This window comes from Cryptotermes secundus, unplaced genomic scaffold (assembly GCF_002891405.2).
Source record: "Cryptotermes secundus unplaced genomic scaffold, Csec_1.0 scaffold838, whole genome shotgun sequence".
Classification (NCBI taxonomy): domain Eukaryota; kingdom Metazoa; phylum Arthropoda; class Insecta; order Blattodea; family Kalotermitidae; genus Cryptotermes; species Cryptotermes secundus.
The window spans coordinates 314611-332545 of record NW_019744415.1 but is presented as its reverse complement, the minus strand read 5'-3'; the positions used below and the strand labels follow the sequence as shown (position 1 = coordinate 332545).

Below are 17935 nucleotides of genomic sequence, written 5' to 3'. Positions count from 1 at the left end.
CCAAAAACAACTGGAGAATGTGAAATGTTTTAAATATTTGGGTAGCTTGTTAACAGATGATGGAAGGTGTACTAGTGAAATTAAATCCAGGATTGCCATGGCAAAAGCTGCATTTAGCAAGAAGAAGAATCTTTTTACCAGCAAATTGGACTTAAATTTGAGGAAGAAACTAGTGAAATGCTACATTTGGAGCATAGCTCTGTATTGGACTGAAACATGGACACTTAGGGCAGTAGATCAGAAACATCTGGAAGTTTCGAAATGTGGTGTTGGAGAAGGATGGAGAAGATCAGTTGGACGGATTATGTGAGACGTGAAGAAGTGATAATTAGAGTTAGTGAGCAGAGGAATATCCTACACGAAATAGGAAAACGGAAGGCTTATTGGATTGGTCATGTTTTACGCAGAAACTGCCTTCTAAAAGAAGTTATTGAAGGAAAGATAGAGGGGCGGATAGAAGTGACCAGAAGACGATTTCATATATGGGGTCACATGAAAAGTATGGAGTACGATCGCAAGGGGGACACAAGAGATGAACTATTCCAGTGAACTTTTTTTATGACTTAACACACGTTAATAATGCTGCAGTTCTCTGTAAGTTTACATGTTCCCTAGTGGAATGAACCAAGCTGTACATCCAAGCTGATGGTGGACATTTTGAACAATTAATTTAAGATTCGGGATTACTGATTTTTCTACTTTGTTCATCATCTGATGTCCCAAAGAATGTAACACTGTGGAACCTGGATCTCTTTCCATCCTCAGGTGGACATTTGGAGGCACCTCCTCTGTTTGGTCTGTTAAAAAGGGTTAACCAAGTCCAATCATTGAGATTAGCTCTTTTTTTAATGGACCCAACAGAGTAGGTGCCTCCCACTCTTTCACCTGAAGATGGAAACAAATATGGCTCCTGAAATGTTGTGTCCTTTTGAATACCATATGGTGAACGAAGCCCAAAAACTCTGTAATTCTGAGTATTATGCACCATTACCAGAACCCTTTAGAATTCAATATAATCATTTATCTCGTTCCCAAAAATCCCCCCCCCTTCTCCAGTAACAAAATACTTTAGTGTAATGCATAGCTCTGAGACTCTTGAGAACAGGACCCACATTGATGTAACATTTTACAGTAGAATGAGCTCAGGAGTTATCTCCTGAAGTTATGACAAAGTCATGGAACACTGTAGAGAAGCACTGTGGACACAGGTTTAAAATGAAGACCTATAGCTGTATAGTATTTTTACAAGTATGAGGGTCAAGTGGTTTTCCTTCCAGGAAGGGAAATTATCATTAATTTGCCACATGTCAGATATGAAAACATACAGTCCATGCCTGACTTGTGTGAACTCTGGTCAAGTCTATGGGGGATGAAATGGGTTATTCTTAAGTATAATTCAGTACTTTCCTAACAAGAAATGGAACTGTGATTCACATGAATGTCTTTATCCTACTTACGTCTCGCAGCATTTTTTCAGCAGCTTCTACGTTAAAATTGCGTGCTGAAAATAGAATAAATGTTATCCATAAGCAATCTAATATATATTTCACTACAAGCCTCTCTAACGAAAATGAATAAGAATTTGATTGGCATCAGCTGGAGGATGACAGAACTGATGGCATTTACATTTGTGAGGAGATATAATTACATGCATATGTGAAAATAATAAACACATGTATAAACTACTTTACATACAGTGAAATTTTCAATTTAAAATTTGAAAACTAGCATGAAAAAAAGCTTGAATAGGCAGAAGTTTTGAAAGAACTGAATAAGAGTCAACAGAACATAATTCTAAAAGACAAGGATTCATACATAGAAAATCTGCTGTACTTAACATTTCAAGGTACTTAGGCAACATATCAATGTGTTTTTACAACCACTGTCATTAAAACACTCCATATCTTCAAGGATACTCTGATGCCCATATTACTTTGTATCATTCTGGACCACTGAAACACTTGAGGATGGGAGCATTGCTACTAGCTCACACATACATAAAATGTCAACAGTAATTATTTTATATAAAATCAGTATTGTAATGCCCATTGATGGTTGATTCGTGTGTTACTAATTTTAATAATTTTCTTTTATATTGTAACAAATATGACAGCAGTGTACAATTTTGAGGTTACTGATGCCAAGTTTCACATAGTTTGCTCTGTACTTACTTATGGAGCTGAGCCCTTCTCGAGAAGAAGCCAAATCTGCAGCTACTCAAGAATTTCCCAGCATTTTATGGAACCCAAGGTTCATTACCATGTTCACAAGAGCCCTCCACTGGTCCCTATCCTGAGCCAGATCAATCCAATCCATACCATCCCATCGTATCTAAGGTCCATTTTAATATTGTTCACCCACCTATGCCTTGGTCTTCCCAGAGGTCTAATTACTTCTGGCTTTCCCACCAATGTCCTTAATGCATTCCTTCTCTCCCCCATTCGTGCTACATGCCCTGCCTACCTCATCCTCCTTGACTTGATCATTCTTATTATACTTGGAGAAGAGTACAAGTTATGAAGCTCCTCATTATGCAGTTTTCTCCAACCTCCTGTCACTTCATCTCTCTCCCATCCAAATATTCTCAACACCCTGTTCTCAAACACTCTCAGTCTATGTTCCTCCCTTAATGTCAGAGACCAAGTTTCACACCCATACAGAACCACAGGCAAAATTATAACTTTGTATATTCTAATTTTTATGTTTTTGGACAGCAGACGAGAAGACAAAAGGTTCTGGACTGAATGGTAGCAAGCATTATACAAGTTCAATCTCCATGATTTATTTCAACCGNTTTCTTCCCTACGTCGTATCTCACTACGCGAGTCACATCTATCCTCTTCTGTTGGAGCACTCTTTCACTATCGTGTATTATTGTGCTTTGTGTTGTTTCTTGCTCCTGTGACTGCGTGTGTTATACTGCTGGGCCTGCTGGGTATGTGTGTGTGTGTGTGTGCTGTCTTCGTTTTGACTCAAAATATAAAGAAGTTTTTTAACAGTAAGCTGAAAGTTCTGAAATTACACAGTTTTGGGATACCACAGCAATGGCTAAGTTATGTGTAGGTCACAAACAAGTGAGCTGTCTTTTGTTTCATTGTGTGTTCTCTATTCTGTGAGAATTGATAATATTTTGATGTGGTTATGTGAGGTGTAGACACAATATAGTGTGACATGTCAAACCATTGTGTGTGTTACCACAAAGACAGACTCTTGAGAAATGGTTGGTTGCCAAGTTATGCAACAGTGGAACAAGGAATACAGATGGTCACCTGTGAGGATGTCAAGTGTGATTTAGAAGACTGTGTGCAACAGTGCATGCAACAGTGGATTATAAGGTGTGTGTAAATCAGTGATAGCTCTGTATCTGAGTGTAACTAAAGAGTGTGTGTAACCAAGCTGTTAATAAATCCAATCATCCTAACTAGAACCTGTCATTTCATCATGCGTATCCCCCTACATGTGACAATATCATGGAATGTGACTTATTTTAGGAAGCTATAGAGATTTCTTTCCATTTCAAAGCATGCATGTAGAATATGTCTGTACAGACCAGTTCTATGAAACTCTGTGTAGAGCTCTAATCTGAAAGCAACAGAATAACCAAAATGGAAACTTCAGTAGGTCTGTGTAGGCAATGCAATAGCTATATAATTATAATACAGCTCTATGAATAGTGTAAGACAGTGGTTCTCAACCTCTATCAGACTGCAGCCCAGTAAATTCCTTTTCCTTCAAGACGTGGGCCGGTACTGGCTGCGGCCCAGTGGTTGAAAAACACTGGTGTAAAACATATTTTAGCAAATGCTGTCCGTATACTGTATGCTGCCTTCTAATTTTAAGCTTATTCAACAGCATAATAATATGCATTTCTGCTACATATATGTGTATGCCTGATGCTATTAGTCACCTCGATAATAGATTCTACTAGGAAATAAATAGCAGTATATTTGATATGACTTGAGCCTCCACTGTGAAATGTATCTTTGCAGAATATGTTTGTAGAATAGGGACTAAACTTATTTTAATTTGTCTGTCAGGACTGTTGAGAACCTATTCACTAAATGAAATCAACATTATTATATCCTGAGGAAAAATGCTTTAATAATGCAATATGTAGAATCAATTACAGATGTGGGGGCTTTGCCTGACATTTTATTATTCAGTGACAAAGTGCCCATAAGTTGTTTTGGAATAGCAATGACAGTATAGCAAAATATACATGAAATACATCACTCTTTATTATAACTTTATTAGTTATTCTAAATAATTCCATTCTAACTTGTATTTGTTGTAATAAGCAAAGACTCTGGAATCAGATGGCATGTAAAAAATAGGATTCATGTATTTATATTTTTAGTTGCTGTTGACTGCAACAGACCATTCTCTGGAATCTGATATTATACTGTACTGAAATCTATATTAGAAATAATGTAGTTTCAATTTANATATCCTGGAACAGCTCTTTTAGTTCAGCAGGTAAGTTGTTGAAAATCTTTATCCCTACATAATGGATTCCTTTTTGGAAGATTGTCAAATGGGTCAAGGGGTAGTGCAAATCAGACTTAGTCCTAGTATTTATTTTATGTATTTCGGTGTTCACTTCAAAATGTTGTCTGTTCTCAACTACAAATAGTGCTACTAGATATATATATTGTGATTTCATTGGTAAAATTTTAAGTTCTTTAAAATATTTCCTACATGATTCTTTATTTTTTATACCCATAATATTTCTAATAGCCTTCTTTTGCATCCTAAAAATTATTTTGCTATGGCTAGTATTTCCCCAGAATATTAGTCCATAGGTCATAATCGAGTGGAAATACGAGTAGTATACCATCTTCAATGATTTCTGGGACAGGAAGGGTTTAAGTATTCTAATAGTATAACAAGCTGAGCTCAGTTTAGGTATGACTGTATCTATATGAGTTTTCCAAGAGAAGCTATTATCGAGTGTTAACCCAAGAAATTTAGTATTAAAGACATTAGCTATTTTTTTGTTCTCATGGATTATATCTATTTGAAGTAAGGAGTTAATCTTTGTTACAAATTGCATAAATTGTGTCTTCTCAGCATTTAATGATAACATATTAACAGTAAACCATTTATTTATGTCCTGAAAAACTTTATTAATAGTATTACCAAATGTTGTTGGATTAAGACTTTTAACAATTATGCTAGTATCATCTGCAAATAAGACAGCCTCAGCGTATGTTATAATAGTAAAGTTCATAAGAAAATCTAAAACACAGTAGAAGAAGAGAACTTTTCACTCAGTGGTGAACTGGATAAGAATGCATATGAGAAATTATAGATGTTTGACCAGGTATTAATTCAAGAGCTTAGCACTGTGCAGTATAAGAGGAAAGCAAGTAATACTTAATCTGAAGATATTTTATGATTGGGATGGCACTGTGCAAGGACAAGAATACAGATTTTATCATCTGAAGTGAAGCTGATCAGCAGTGTTCTTACCTCTAAGCCAACGTAAGAGGAAGAGGTCATCGTGTTGTGATTGACTGCAGTCCGATACGTTTCTCCTCAACTGTAAAGGATATACCAATGGCGAGTTAAAGTTTTATAATGTGTCTCTGGGGGAGGGCGCTACACATACATCGGTCATGAGCAACATACACATTTTGGAGGAAACACAACTGTGGGATATTTTATGTGCTCTGGGATTGCAAATCTGAAACTCCTAGCTACTAAAGCCTGTTACCACAGCATTTTATGTCATCACTGAACATGAGTTCAGTGCTCCATCTCTGTAAATACTTTATACATATTATTTAAAATAATACATGCCAACAAAATGCATAACAGCATAGTACTTTTGTGGATACTGGTTATGATTTGTGCACTCTTATGATTTATTACACCCTGTATAACAACTCACTTCTAAGACCCTGTTACTGTCTAGTGATAAGCAATTTACATATATAGTAGTTAATGTATATTATGGAGTATTTGTCCTGCTTACTTTCTTCACCATATAATTCACAGTTCCAAGTGCTTTCCTGAATGCTCGGAAACGAGCATCTTATTTTCCTTTTCAAAGAGAAAATTTTCAACTTTAAGACTACCATCTTCTAAGGTGTGATACCATGCAGCCTGGCCAGATGATAATATTCTTTACAGTCACCAATTTGAGAACTCAAAATCCAACATTTTTTCAGCCTTTGTAAGAGGAAACCATTCAGGTGATCCTATAGGCCTAGCTTAGAAATTAAGAATACTACCTGACTATCGAAAAAAAATCAGTCAATTTCTCAAACATTGAAGGCCAGTGATTTTGTTTACATTTGTTATAATTCCTAACATAAGTAGACAATAGTTAGTAGGGGTACATATACCTAAAGAATGGAATTCACAATTTCTTTTTCATGATACACACCCACATGTAAGAGAATTCATGCAGCATATTTTCTACAGTGTATTTTGACATGCAGCACGTGAAAGTAATATTTCTTTGGCATAATTAATTTGCTGCATATACTGTAATAGGTTATCTTCATAAAGTAAGATGTCTAGAAACTGCTGTGCCAGCCAACTCTGTATTTATATTAAACAGAGATGCATATTCAAATTTTGTATTATGTTCATCAAGGAGTGCATCCTGCTGTCTTAACTTATACTTTGTTAATGCTTTTTCTGTCTCAACACAACAACTATGAAAATCTCATTCACATTTCACTGTGTATAATGACTTTATTAGTCCTAATGTTATGACAGTGTGCTACATGTTTCTGCATATAAGACCACCATCAGGCAGTATACACTAACAAATGTTGTCATACTATTGAATTGCCTTTTAGATGAATTCATATATTACAATATAGCAACCATCATCAATGTACCTGACTCTACAGACAGTCAATACATTTGACATTTCGTCCAGTTGCAGTCTGACACAAAACAATGGACAAACCCATAAAATAAAGAAAACCAGACCGAGGAAGCATAGAAATAAGCAGTAGAGAACATCACAACAATTATTTCCGAACAGTGCGGCTTCTCAGTAAGGAAATCAAATGGGAATATAAACAAACTAGACCATAACCAAAACAACACTCATAGATAACCACTTATTATAGTGATATAATTGCAACAATGGACACCAACATGTATAATATTTACATAGAACATAATTAAGCATGAACTAATAAGCAACATTTTAATTTATTGTCTAAGTGTACATTTAACTTAAAAAATTGTTCTTTATATTGTTATTTTATTATAAACGCCTTTATGTACATCTCTAAACATCAATTTAATATAAAAGTTTTATTCCATTTTTAATGTACGTGTATTTATAGGAATTGTATTAATTCAGATGAAATGGCTGTATGGACGGTTGGATACATTGTTGATGTTTGTTATATTGTAATATATGAATTCTCATAAAGTGCAATTCAGTGGTTTGAGAACTTCTGTTAGTGTGTACTGCCTGATGATGGCTTTATGTGCGAAAACATGTAGCACTGTCATACCATTAGGACCAATAAACTCACTATACACAGTGAGTGTGAATGAGATTCTGATAGTCGTTTGGAAATGGAAAAACATTAACAAAGGGTGGCCAGTGCGTAGGACTGACAACCTTGCCGCCATCTATGAGCCGATTGTCTAGAAAATGTGGGAACCTCAACATCTCACAACCCTATGGGCCTCCACGGCCTGTTACAGGGATACCTGTACTTTACTACATCTTCAGCTTAGTTTCATGAAAAAAAGTATGGAAGTAAACAAATTATAATTCTAGCACTAAAATATGACAATGAATCCCAAAAGCACTGATTATGACTTCTGTAACTAGATGGTTAGCTGCTGGCTTCTCATTGCAGTAGCCCAAGTTCAATTCCAGATCAGTTCATGTGGGATTTATGGTGGACAAAGTGGCACTGGTGCAGACTTTCTCTGAATAAATCATTTTCCCCTGCCAATTCTCACTCAACCAAAATGCTTGTTTCTTCTGATATGTCATTTGGGGCTGATACAGTTGTCCATTTATGGTCCAAGTATCAGACAACCTTACCCTGAGAATAAACAACAAAAGGCTGGGATACTGTGTTCATACAGACAGAGTGTAAGCTGAAGTTAATGCTGTGTGACATGCCCAGAGAATACGAGAATGACATACTCCAGTCATTATACTGCTGTTTGTGTGCCTGACACACAGCTCTCTGTTACTCATGTGATGACTTCTTAATGAATTAGCACAGAGAATATCTTTAGAATGGTCCTAAGTGGACACACATGTTCTGCATGAAACAGGGGTGAACAAATCGGTGAAATAAACGTTTGCAGGTTATTGAATTGGCAACAGTCATCAAACATAACATATGTTTCTTTTATTAATTGATACTTTTGAGTCAGTATATTTACTTTGAGGATTATAATCCAGGATTACCAAAGAAATCTTGAAATTTAACGATGCTTCACAGTTTTAATCATAATAGAGTATGATTACCCAGGAAGCCCTTTTCATAATAACTCAAATTTACTTGTATTTGGAGAGCCCGACTTTTACTGAAATAACTAGTGTTATGTGGTCGTCTCCCTCAGTCTTTGTACGAAATTTTATCCCTTAAAACGTCCACCACTTAATACTTTCTCACACCTTTTCATTTTCCATTTCTCTTAATTTAAAGAATCAGAACGATTTTAAATGCTTCTGGCCAATTATATTTCTGCCTACGAAAAGCAACGGACAACACTTTCTCATGTACAAAATCTATTTCAAATCAATGAGAACGTGCGCTTTAATTCATCGTATTTTCAAAGTGTACAAAGTATTTGTTTCTAAAACAACTACATCTCTTCTGTGAGTCCTGCACACTCAGTGCATGATTGAAATACTTCTGATGTAATTACCTGCCCATAATAATGATTAATTCTTTCATGCTCGGTATGATGGATAAGTAAATTGAAATGGCGTTTGGCTTAAACCTTTCGTATGAACAACAGATAACTATTATTCGTTTGTGGAGTTGTGGGACCGCCTCTGTGGTCTAGTGGTCAGCGTTCCTGGCTACAGATCGAGAGGTCCGGGTTCGGTTCCCGGTTCTACCAGACTTTCTGAGAAGTAGTGGATCTGGAACGGGTCCACTCAGCCTCGTGATAATAATTGAGGAGCTATTTCAAGGAAATAGCGGCTCCGGTCTAGAAAACCGAAATTAACGGCCGTGGGGATTCGTTGCGCTGACCACGCGACACCCTCTATCCGCAAATGTTGGCACTAAACTTCGCTGACAAGCGGTCGCTCGGTCGGTATAGTTCGCTTGCGGACTAAAATCACGGAGTTTGTATTTTTTTGTTTGTGGAGTAGTGGGCTATTCCGATAGTAATTATTTCTTCAAGGAATAACAATTGTAAGAATAAAGCTGTATTATAGGGTAAGGCTGAAAATGAGATTCCCGAAGAAAAATAACTCAGAACCTAAATGAGGATCATTGTATTTCAGCGTTTGGCGTGTTAGTCCATCTCATTTCTCTATTGGCGCTATCTTCTTTCTAACAATGGCGCACTTGGCTGAATGTTAATGCGCTAACCCGTGTAATATTACTAGGCCGCTCTTAGTAACGAATTCTTTGTCACAATTGGCAACAAAGCAAAAGTACTTTCAGGAGGTTAAAAGCAGATTGCATTCGGGGGATGCTTACTGTTATTTGATTCTGAATACATCATGCCTGTCTGACACTTCAATGCCAATAAATTAAAAAATACAAAGTTATAATCTTAACTGTTGTTTTATATGTGCGAAACGTGACGTATTAAAAATGTTTAACGTAAATTTATCCATATACAAAACTATAATTTTGCCTGTGTTTCTGTATGGATGTCAAACTTTGTCTCTGACATTAAGGGAGGAACATTGGCTGAGGGTGTTTGAGAACAGGGTGTTGAGGAGAATATTTGGACCGAGAGAGATGAAGTGACGGGAGGTTGGAGAAAACTGCACAATGAGGAGCTTCATAACTTGTACTCTTCTCCAAGTATAATTAGAATGATCAAGTCAAGGACGATGAGGTTGGCAGGTCATGTAGCACGAATGGGGGAGACGAGGAATGCGTATAGGATATTGGTGGGAAAGCCAGAAGGAAAGAGACCTCTGGGAAGACCAAGGCGTAGATGGGTGGACAATATTACAATGGATCTTAGATACGATGGGATGGATTGGATAGATCTGGCTCAGGATAGGGACCAGTGGAGGGCTCTTGTGAACACGGTAATGAACCTTCAGGTTCCATAAAATTCTGGGAAATTCTTGAATAGCTGCTGATTGACGGCTCCTCCAGAAGGGCTCAGCTCCTTGAGTAAGTAAGTAAGTAACGTAAATTTATCCAGAGGATCCGTCCAGGTCCGAGGCTTTGTGTTCATTTTCGTAACAGGATTATTTTTTACGACGAGGAGATTTAGCCCCACGCCCAACCCCCAAGCTGGAATACCACCACTTTTCGGCTGTCCGAGACTGCTTATTCAATATATTCGCAGCTTCCCTACATACCTAGTGGGCGTGCCATGCCGTGGTGACAAAGGACCCACCTAACATGGACAGGGTGGTGGGAAAGCGAGAAAGAAAGAGACCACTGGGAAGAAAGACCAAGACGTAGGTGTTTGGACAATATTAAAATGAATCTTAGAGAAATAGGATGGGATGGAATGGAAGGGATTGGATTGATCTGGCTCATGATAGGGAATAGTGGAGGGCTCTTGTGAACACGGTGATGAACCTTTGGGTTCCATAAAATGCTGGGAAATTCCTGAGTAGCTGCAGAACTGGCGACTCCTCCAGAAGGGCCCAGCTCCATGAGTAAGTAACGTAATTTTATATTATTTTTGAAAAAGTGATGATCCCGGGGGCCGTGAGACCTAAGACACAACACTGCTTCATGACTCACGACTAATGACTAAATCGAAGAGAAGCTTCTCAATAACGGTAGACTAAATATTAAGTCTATTGCATACAGCACCTGAATTTTGGTATGATAACAATTTTTGAAAATAGTTCTACAAAAGTGAAGCAAATGATGACGTAAAGGGGTGTATTTTCGCTCTTGTTTTTGTTAAGTGAAACTACTTAAAAACAGTTGACATCCAGAATGCTATGAATGGCTCAGTGTGGCCTATCGGTTGTAATTTTCCCACCCCTGGTGATCAAGGATTTCATAGAGCTGCACTAGCTACGCATGTGATTCGCTGATTGCGTTCCAGTGGCCCACATGAAGTTCAGGCAGCGCCTGTTGGCACGAAGTGTCGTAACTGGCTCAGGTAATTTAGTTCTTAGTCGTAAAACAAGCTTATGTTATGTTAATTTTTTGTTCCAAAGAAGAAAACAAGAAGACCTTGTGACCACGTAGTTTGCTCGTTTTCCCCAGTAACAAGTCGTATTAATGTACGGGTATTGATTTAAGGTACGTTTCCTTTTGGAACGTCGAATATTCCTTTCTTTAGTTGTATATTTCACACTTTTGCTACAGGTTTCTTTAACGGAAATGTTGTGGCATCTGAACTGCTGAGGGATGTATATGTAAAATTAGTTCTGACATGTTTCGAGTACATTTGTAAAAATAAATCTCTATTGCTGTTGACCTAAAATCACAAAACAAACGCATAAAATAATTTTATATATGCTCATTGTAACTGAGAGAAATGAATGCAAATATTGTTCAGAAACTAATTTCATTACGCCGGAAAGCAACAGATTATATTTTATGATTGAGAAAATGGCAAGTCGAAGATTATTATATTCTGATCACTTTATTTCAAGCATCCGTTTAGTAACCCTCTGTTTTATTTATTAGGTAATTCACTGTAACATTCATTTGTGTTATGTAACTACAAGCGCTTGCTAACCACTTTCTACATATCTGAAGTAAATCAACAGAGCTTCACAGCTTTCACTGTCTCTGGAATCCCATTTTATTCAAGGACAAAATTGTGAGTAACTGGGACAGTTCAATATCCACAAAAGTGATAAGAGAAATGATTATGGGAATGGCTATTTTTTTCAGTCTGTACCAATGTGGCTTGATTTTCGGTATGCGGGAAAAGTAAAGCAAGAAAATATGGCCACGCAGTGCATAGTTCAGGTACAATCTTCCTATAAGAAGGAAGAAAGTAGCTCTGTTATCGTACTGTTTCATCCGGTTAAGAAAATTATCACATACTTGTAAACGTTACAAACACAGCATTTAAATTGGCTTACTTTTACTGATGCTCCTAGCAGAAATCGTACTAACAGTCCCATACATGGGTTATATAAGAAGCGGTGGTTAATTATTTTTATAGAACCATTGTTGCCCATATTTGAAGACAGTAATGTGTACCTTCGGCATATCTGTCAATCTATATGTATTCATGCAACAACTCAAGAACCGCTGGACTGGTTTCCAAAATAAATTGTACTAGAGAATTTTACTAAAATTTGTCAACCTGTTAAATATTTATTAAATGCGAACTACAATAACGGACACTTTGTATGCATTTCTGCTCGCCAATTTCGAAGTAAGTCCTAAATATTTACCGGAGCGAGAAACAGTTTGAATTAAATAATTAAATACGTTTTGCCAACAATACATTTCGGGTTTCCTTTCAACATTACATTAGTGAGCAAAGGTGCTAGAATTTCCAACGATGAATGTTGAATGTTGAATCTATACTCTGAAGAATGCCGTCTTCTGGGATGTGGGGCCATGTAGATATTGTTTGAAAAGATGTTTCGGAGGAACGAATCGCCTCCATCTTCAAGGTAGGAAATCCGTGAGCAGGCGGCTGCAGACTGCAGGCTGGTTTCTCGCTTTTTTCTTTTCTTTTTGTCTTTTTTTTTGTGAAGTCGTGAGGCGTGGCTGGTAGTAATGCAGCAGTTGTCCATTCAGAATGAACTGTACTGAGATTAAGCAGAAGTGAAAGTTGCTTAACGTACTACGGTAACCATCTTACGAAGTATATCTTATCCTTTTGTACACTCACTGACAGGAGTAGCACTGAATAACTTAGCATGTAACAGTAACTGTTAAATAAGTGCTTCTTGCTTCGGCACAGGGCATTTCAGATTCATGACAGACAGTATAGGTTTTTAAAAATCGCCTGCACTACTGCATTAATAGTCGTTAGAATTCTTGTTACGTTATATCTTCTAGTTTCATGGCTGTAATTTTGATGTCTGTGTTCGCAGACTGTCCGCATGTATAATCACTTAGGGTTACTAAGCGTAGCAATAGAAATTAACCCACTGACACACTCTCGCGACTCGGAAAGTCTCCTCGTTCTGTTAAGCTTCTCGCTATGAAAGTCGGATAATTACGCTCACTGGATGACAAATGTGGCACAGACCTATGTACACAGAACCTTTACGATCATTCTGAGAAATGCCCCTAAACCATTTTGAACATTTTGTGTAGACATTTTAAGTGAACAAAGTAAAATTATATTAAGTTAAAGCATAATAACATAATGAGATTTAAAACTCGCATATTTATCACCATATCTGAGTAAATCAAGGGGGATGAGATGGGTGTTTCATATAGTACTGATGGGAGAGACAAGCGAGGCACACGAAATTGTACCTGTAGCCATGTAACAAAGATGCCACCTGGCAGACCTAGGATAGATACAGAGCTAGCTCGGCGACATAGGCGAACCAGTCACGAGTCCAGAGCAGTAACTGGAACAAACCCTTTCCTTTTCATTTTTATTAAATTAGAATTAATTTCTGTCTATTTTTGTCCATATAATGCTCATTAATTGAGTCATCTAAACATGTTTTTGAGCAATAAAAATGCAGCTGTTTTCAGAATTACGAAACCAATGTGTTTTCCTTACAGTGTGTGTGTGAATTTCGTGTTATTAATTGTGAAAAGGTTTTAAGAGAATTGCGCTGCTCTTGACTAGGGCTGGGGTAGGGGTGGAATTTTTCGACGCCTGGGGCTCCGTTTGGGGCTTGTACCAGCCCAAAGTAGCTGGAAGAATGATACTGAAATGTGCAGGATTTGCGCAAGAATAAATAGCATTACAGACGGCCTGACATTAATACATTTTCTCAGAACATTGTCATAATGGCGCACGCGCCAGTGTTGTTGGTTGAGTCACGATGCCACAAATCGAAAGGTCGCGGGTTCAATTCCCGTTTACGTCATTCGATTTTCAGTTTACCTAATCCTTCCGGCCGCACTGTGGCCCTGGGGTCGACTCAGCCTCTAAGAGAAATGAGTACCAGGAATCGTCCTGGGGATAAAGGGCGGCCGGCGCGTAAGGCTATCTGTGAACCGACTGTCTATGTGGCAGTCTCGACGTTCCACAACCGTATGGGTCTCCACGGCCTGTTAGAGGAATAGCTTTACCTTAACTTACATCGTCAGAATAACAGGAAGTTTCCAGACATTGTGACAAAAGGTGTATTAGCATTGCTGCATAACGTGCCGAGACTGCTGCTAGCCAGTGGTCACGGTATGAACAGAAACAGGCCGCTCTGGGCTGCCCCTTCATATCCTGCACCCTCCTGTCTCAGTATAGTGTCCGCCGACAGGATCTTGAGCGCACAGCATAGAGCAGTAGTTCTCAACCCTCGTGAGACCGAGGCCCGGAAATTAATTTTTTTATAAGACGAGGGCCCGGTGTAATTGATGACAGGACCTGGTACCGGGCCACGACCCAACGATTGAGAAACACTGGTATACAGCCTTCAGGGTCTATATAAGGGGAGGAACTAGTTTGTCAAATGTCTTTGCTTCGTGGATTTCAGGGTGAACATGATACTTTCTCCTTGTCCACAAAATATTGTAACGTCGTATGATGGGCTTCGAGATAAAGCTCCATGCATTCATCTGGGCACTACATGTAGATACGTAGTAAGCTTCATGCTGTGGCCGTTTTATCGTCGGAAAGAAAACCTTCTGGAACATGGGCGCGGTGTCGGAGAGAGGTTAGCTGTGAGAGTCCGAAAGCAGTAGCGAGTTGCACGCAGGCGTTTCTGGGGGTTTACATCGCATGCACAGCATTCGTCACGGTTCTGAAATAGGGGCAGCTTCTGCGCAGCAGAGAGCACCGTATCATCCAGCATTTATGGTCTATATAAGAAGTGCATCTCTTTTTGGTTGCTTTGTATAATTTCGTTGAGAGGGACGCGTACCGTTTCCCATTTTTCTCACAATAGAAATTTGTCGTGATGGGTTTGTGAAGTACTAATAAAAGAGAGAGGTGTCATGGGTAGCTTCATATTCGAGAGGTTCTAGCTTAAAATTTCGTTCCGGGGCCTGCCTCTACTGATTGGTGTTCTTAGGGATTATTATTTTTTCAGTTCTTCCAGTCAAATGCTGGGATAATACTTCAAATTAGGCTACGACCACTTCCGTTCAAATTCGCTGTTATTTTTAACACTCGATGCACCATATCGAAAAACTACAGCTACTATCGAAAAAAAATCTCCATGGCATGTAGTCCGCAAGCGAACTATACCGACCGAGCGACCGCCGCTTGTCGGCGAAGTTAGTGCCAACTTTAGCCGATAGAGAGTCGCGTGGTCAGCGAAACGAATCTCCACGGCTTTAATCTCGGGTTTCTAGGCCGGAGCCGCTATTTCCTTGAAGTAGCTCCTCAATTATCCTCATGAGGCTGAGTGGACCCATTCCAGAACCACTATTTCTCAGAAAATGTGGTAGCGCCGGGAATCGAACCCGGATCTCTGGATCTGTAGCCAGGAACTCTGACCACTAGACCACAGAGGCGGTCTCTGAGCTACTATCAGCGTCGTTAAATAACAGAGAAGAAAAGCGTCCAAGGCAATCTTATCGCATTTTCCGAGCCTTCGAGTCTTGAGACGAGAAATGCAAGACGTGTCACACTTCAAACCCAATTAATTCTTTACTCCGAATGGCAAGAATCCTTCCTGGGTGTTCCGGACCCGATTTCGATGTCTTTTCTATCCCCGAGGGATGCGTAGTGACGAGGAAGGTTTCCTGGTTTTACATGTATCATCTTCGCTGTCAACTGAGTCTTGACTGAATATTCGTTCTATTTTTAACATTAAAAAACATATTATGTACAGGATGTACTCGAGTTACGAACTTGGAATTACTATGACGAATACTATCTTCGGTGATGTTACATCCTGTAGTCTGGTACACGTTTACTGCACTACACGGCGCAGCATCCCAGAAAACAGTCACAGCCATGAGAACTCCAAGTCTCTCGGTCCAATTGCTAGAATCCGTCACAATATGAACAAAGCTGTTACCTACATTAACCGGTCGGTCGGCCGGTTAAATAACTGATGGCCATGGCCAGCAAAGTCATTCTTGGCTTCAGGTCTCGTCTAGATCTATCTGGGTCCCTCGTGTGCAGTGCGTCTAGTCAGTGGCTCCGATCTGAAGGAGGATCTGGCCTCTCCAGACTACGCTGATCACCTCGAGTGAAAGCTTTTGCGTAAATATTGGCCTTTATTATAAATCAGCCAATTCAATTCCAGTCGCAACTAGCCTCACGTTTCGTAATAACTGCTTCGCTTTGGAGTCTGAATAACTGATACAGCAATGTTCCTTTATTTTTCAAATAAATATACAGTAATGGCGGACTCTGACTCTTTCTAAGTGTGACGTATTCGTAACTAACCTAACCGTGTGCACTTCAAATTCCCCCCCCCCCGAGTCCAATGTTTACGCCGCTATCGAGTCCCGTTCATGCCTACCGCGTGGCTACACGGCTATCCTTTAAACATAATCATTGAAGGTCAACTAAGTCGAATAGGAAATGGTTACAGTATGCACTGTGGCCTGGTAAGTTGCAATAGCCTTAAATTTATTTATTTATTTATTTTTTTCCATAAAGGACCCCGCTGGTCTACGTCGCCTAGGGCCCCGTTATAGACTGCGCATTTGTTCACAAAACTTTGGACCGGATGACTAATATCGCCGAAGAAATTCGCACACATTTCAAAAAGTGGGAACAGTTGTTCAGTGGGAAAATTAGCATATCTAGCAATCTTCACAAATTATATTTAAGCACACTGACTCTCAACGAAACATGTAATCAACCTTTATTATAAATAGGATAGGAAGTTAACTTCTTACTCGGGTTCATCTTGGCAGTCAATCTTGCAACATCTACAGATGGCCCTCTTCGTGAAGTGCTCCACACCCGACAACGCTTCCACCTATGCGTAAGAAAATTGTTACACCCGATGAAGTACAGAAAACATCATCATCTCCTCTGTTTGCGTTCCTAAGCTACAGATGCCTGAAATCCTACATTATTTTTGTTAGATCCTGTATGAAATCTCAGCACAACTTGGACAGTTCAAGAAACATTGTGGTCATATACGTATTTCATAATTCAGAAATGTTATAGATACAAAAATTTAAGCAGTTTCCTCATTTTCCAACATAAACAGGCAGACCATATATTTATAATTCGAAAGAAGTTAGAAAATTATTTCAACAACGATATGTTGATATATCTGATATTTTGAACTCATACGGTATAAAGGGAGCCGGGATAGCGCACTCGGTATAGCGACTGACTACTGGCTGGACGTGAGGAGCCGGGATAGCGCACTCGGTATAGCGACTGACTACTGGCTGGACGTGAGGAGCCGGGATAGCGCACTCGGTATAACGACTGACTACTGGCTGGACGTGAGGAGCCGGGATAGCGCAGTCGGTATAACGACTGACTACTGGCTGGACGACCGAGAGGCCGGAGTTCGAGCCCCGGTAGGCTCCATATTGTCCAGACCGGCTCTGGGGTCCACACAAACTCCTATGCAATATTTACCGGGAGCTCTTTCCCCGGGGGTAAAGCGGCCGGGGTGTGAAACTGATCACTCACCTCCAACTAGTGCCGAGTGTGGATCTATACCAGCGTTCCGCAACCTTTTTCTACTCGCAGCACACCATGAAGCATCCATGACTCAACACGGCACACCAAAATGTTATTCCCCTCA

General features: G+C 39.2%; 1 protein-coding gene across 1 annotated transcript in view; it reads right to left on the bottom strand.

Annotated features, from left to right (window-relative positions):
* LOC111874753 (SEC14-like protein 2) overlaps positions 1-17935 on the bottom strand; it is a 51702-nt gene that overhangs the window by 10636 nt on the left and 23131 nt on the right. The window contains exons 2-3 of the mRNA XM_023870506.2: positions 5473-5542; positions 1458-1501 (exon numbers count right to left, since the gene is read on the bottom strand). Of these exons, the coding sequence (XP_023726274.1) occupies positions 1458-1501; positions 5473-5542 (114 nt within the window). The remainder of the gene's footprint in view (positions 1-1457; positions 1502-5472; positions 5543-17935) is intronic.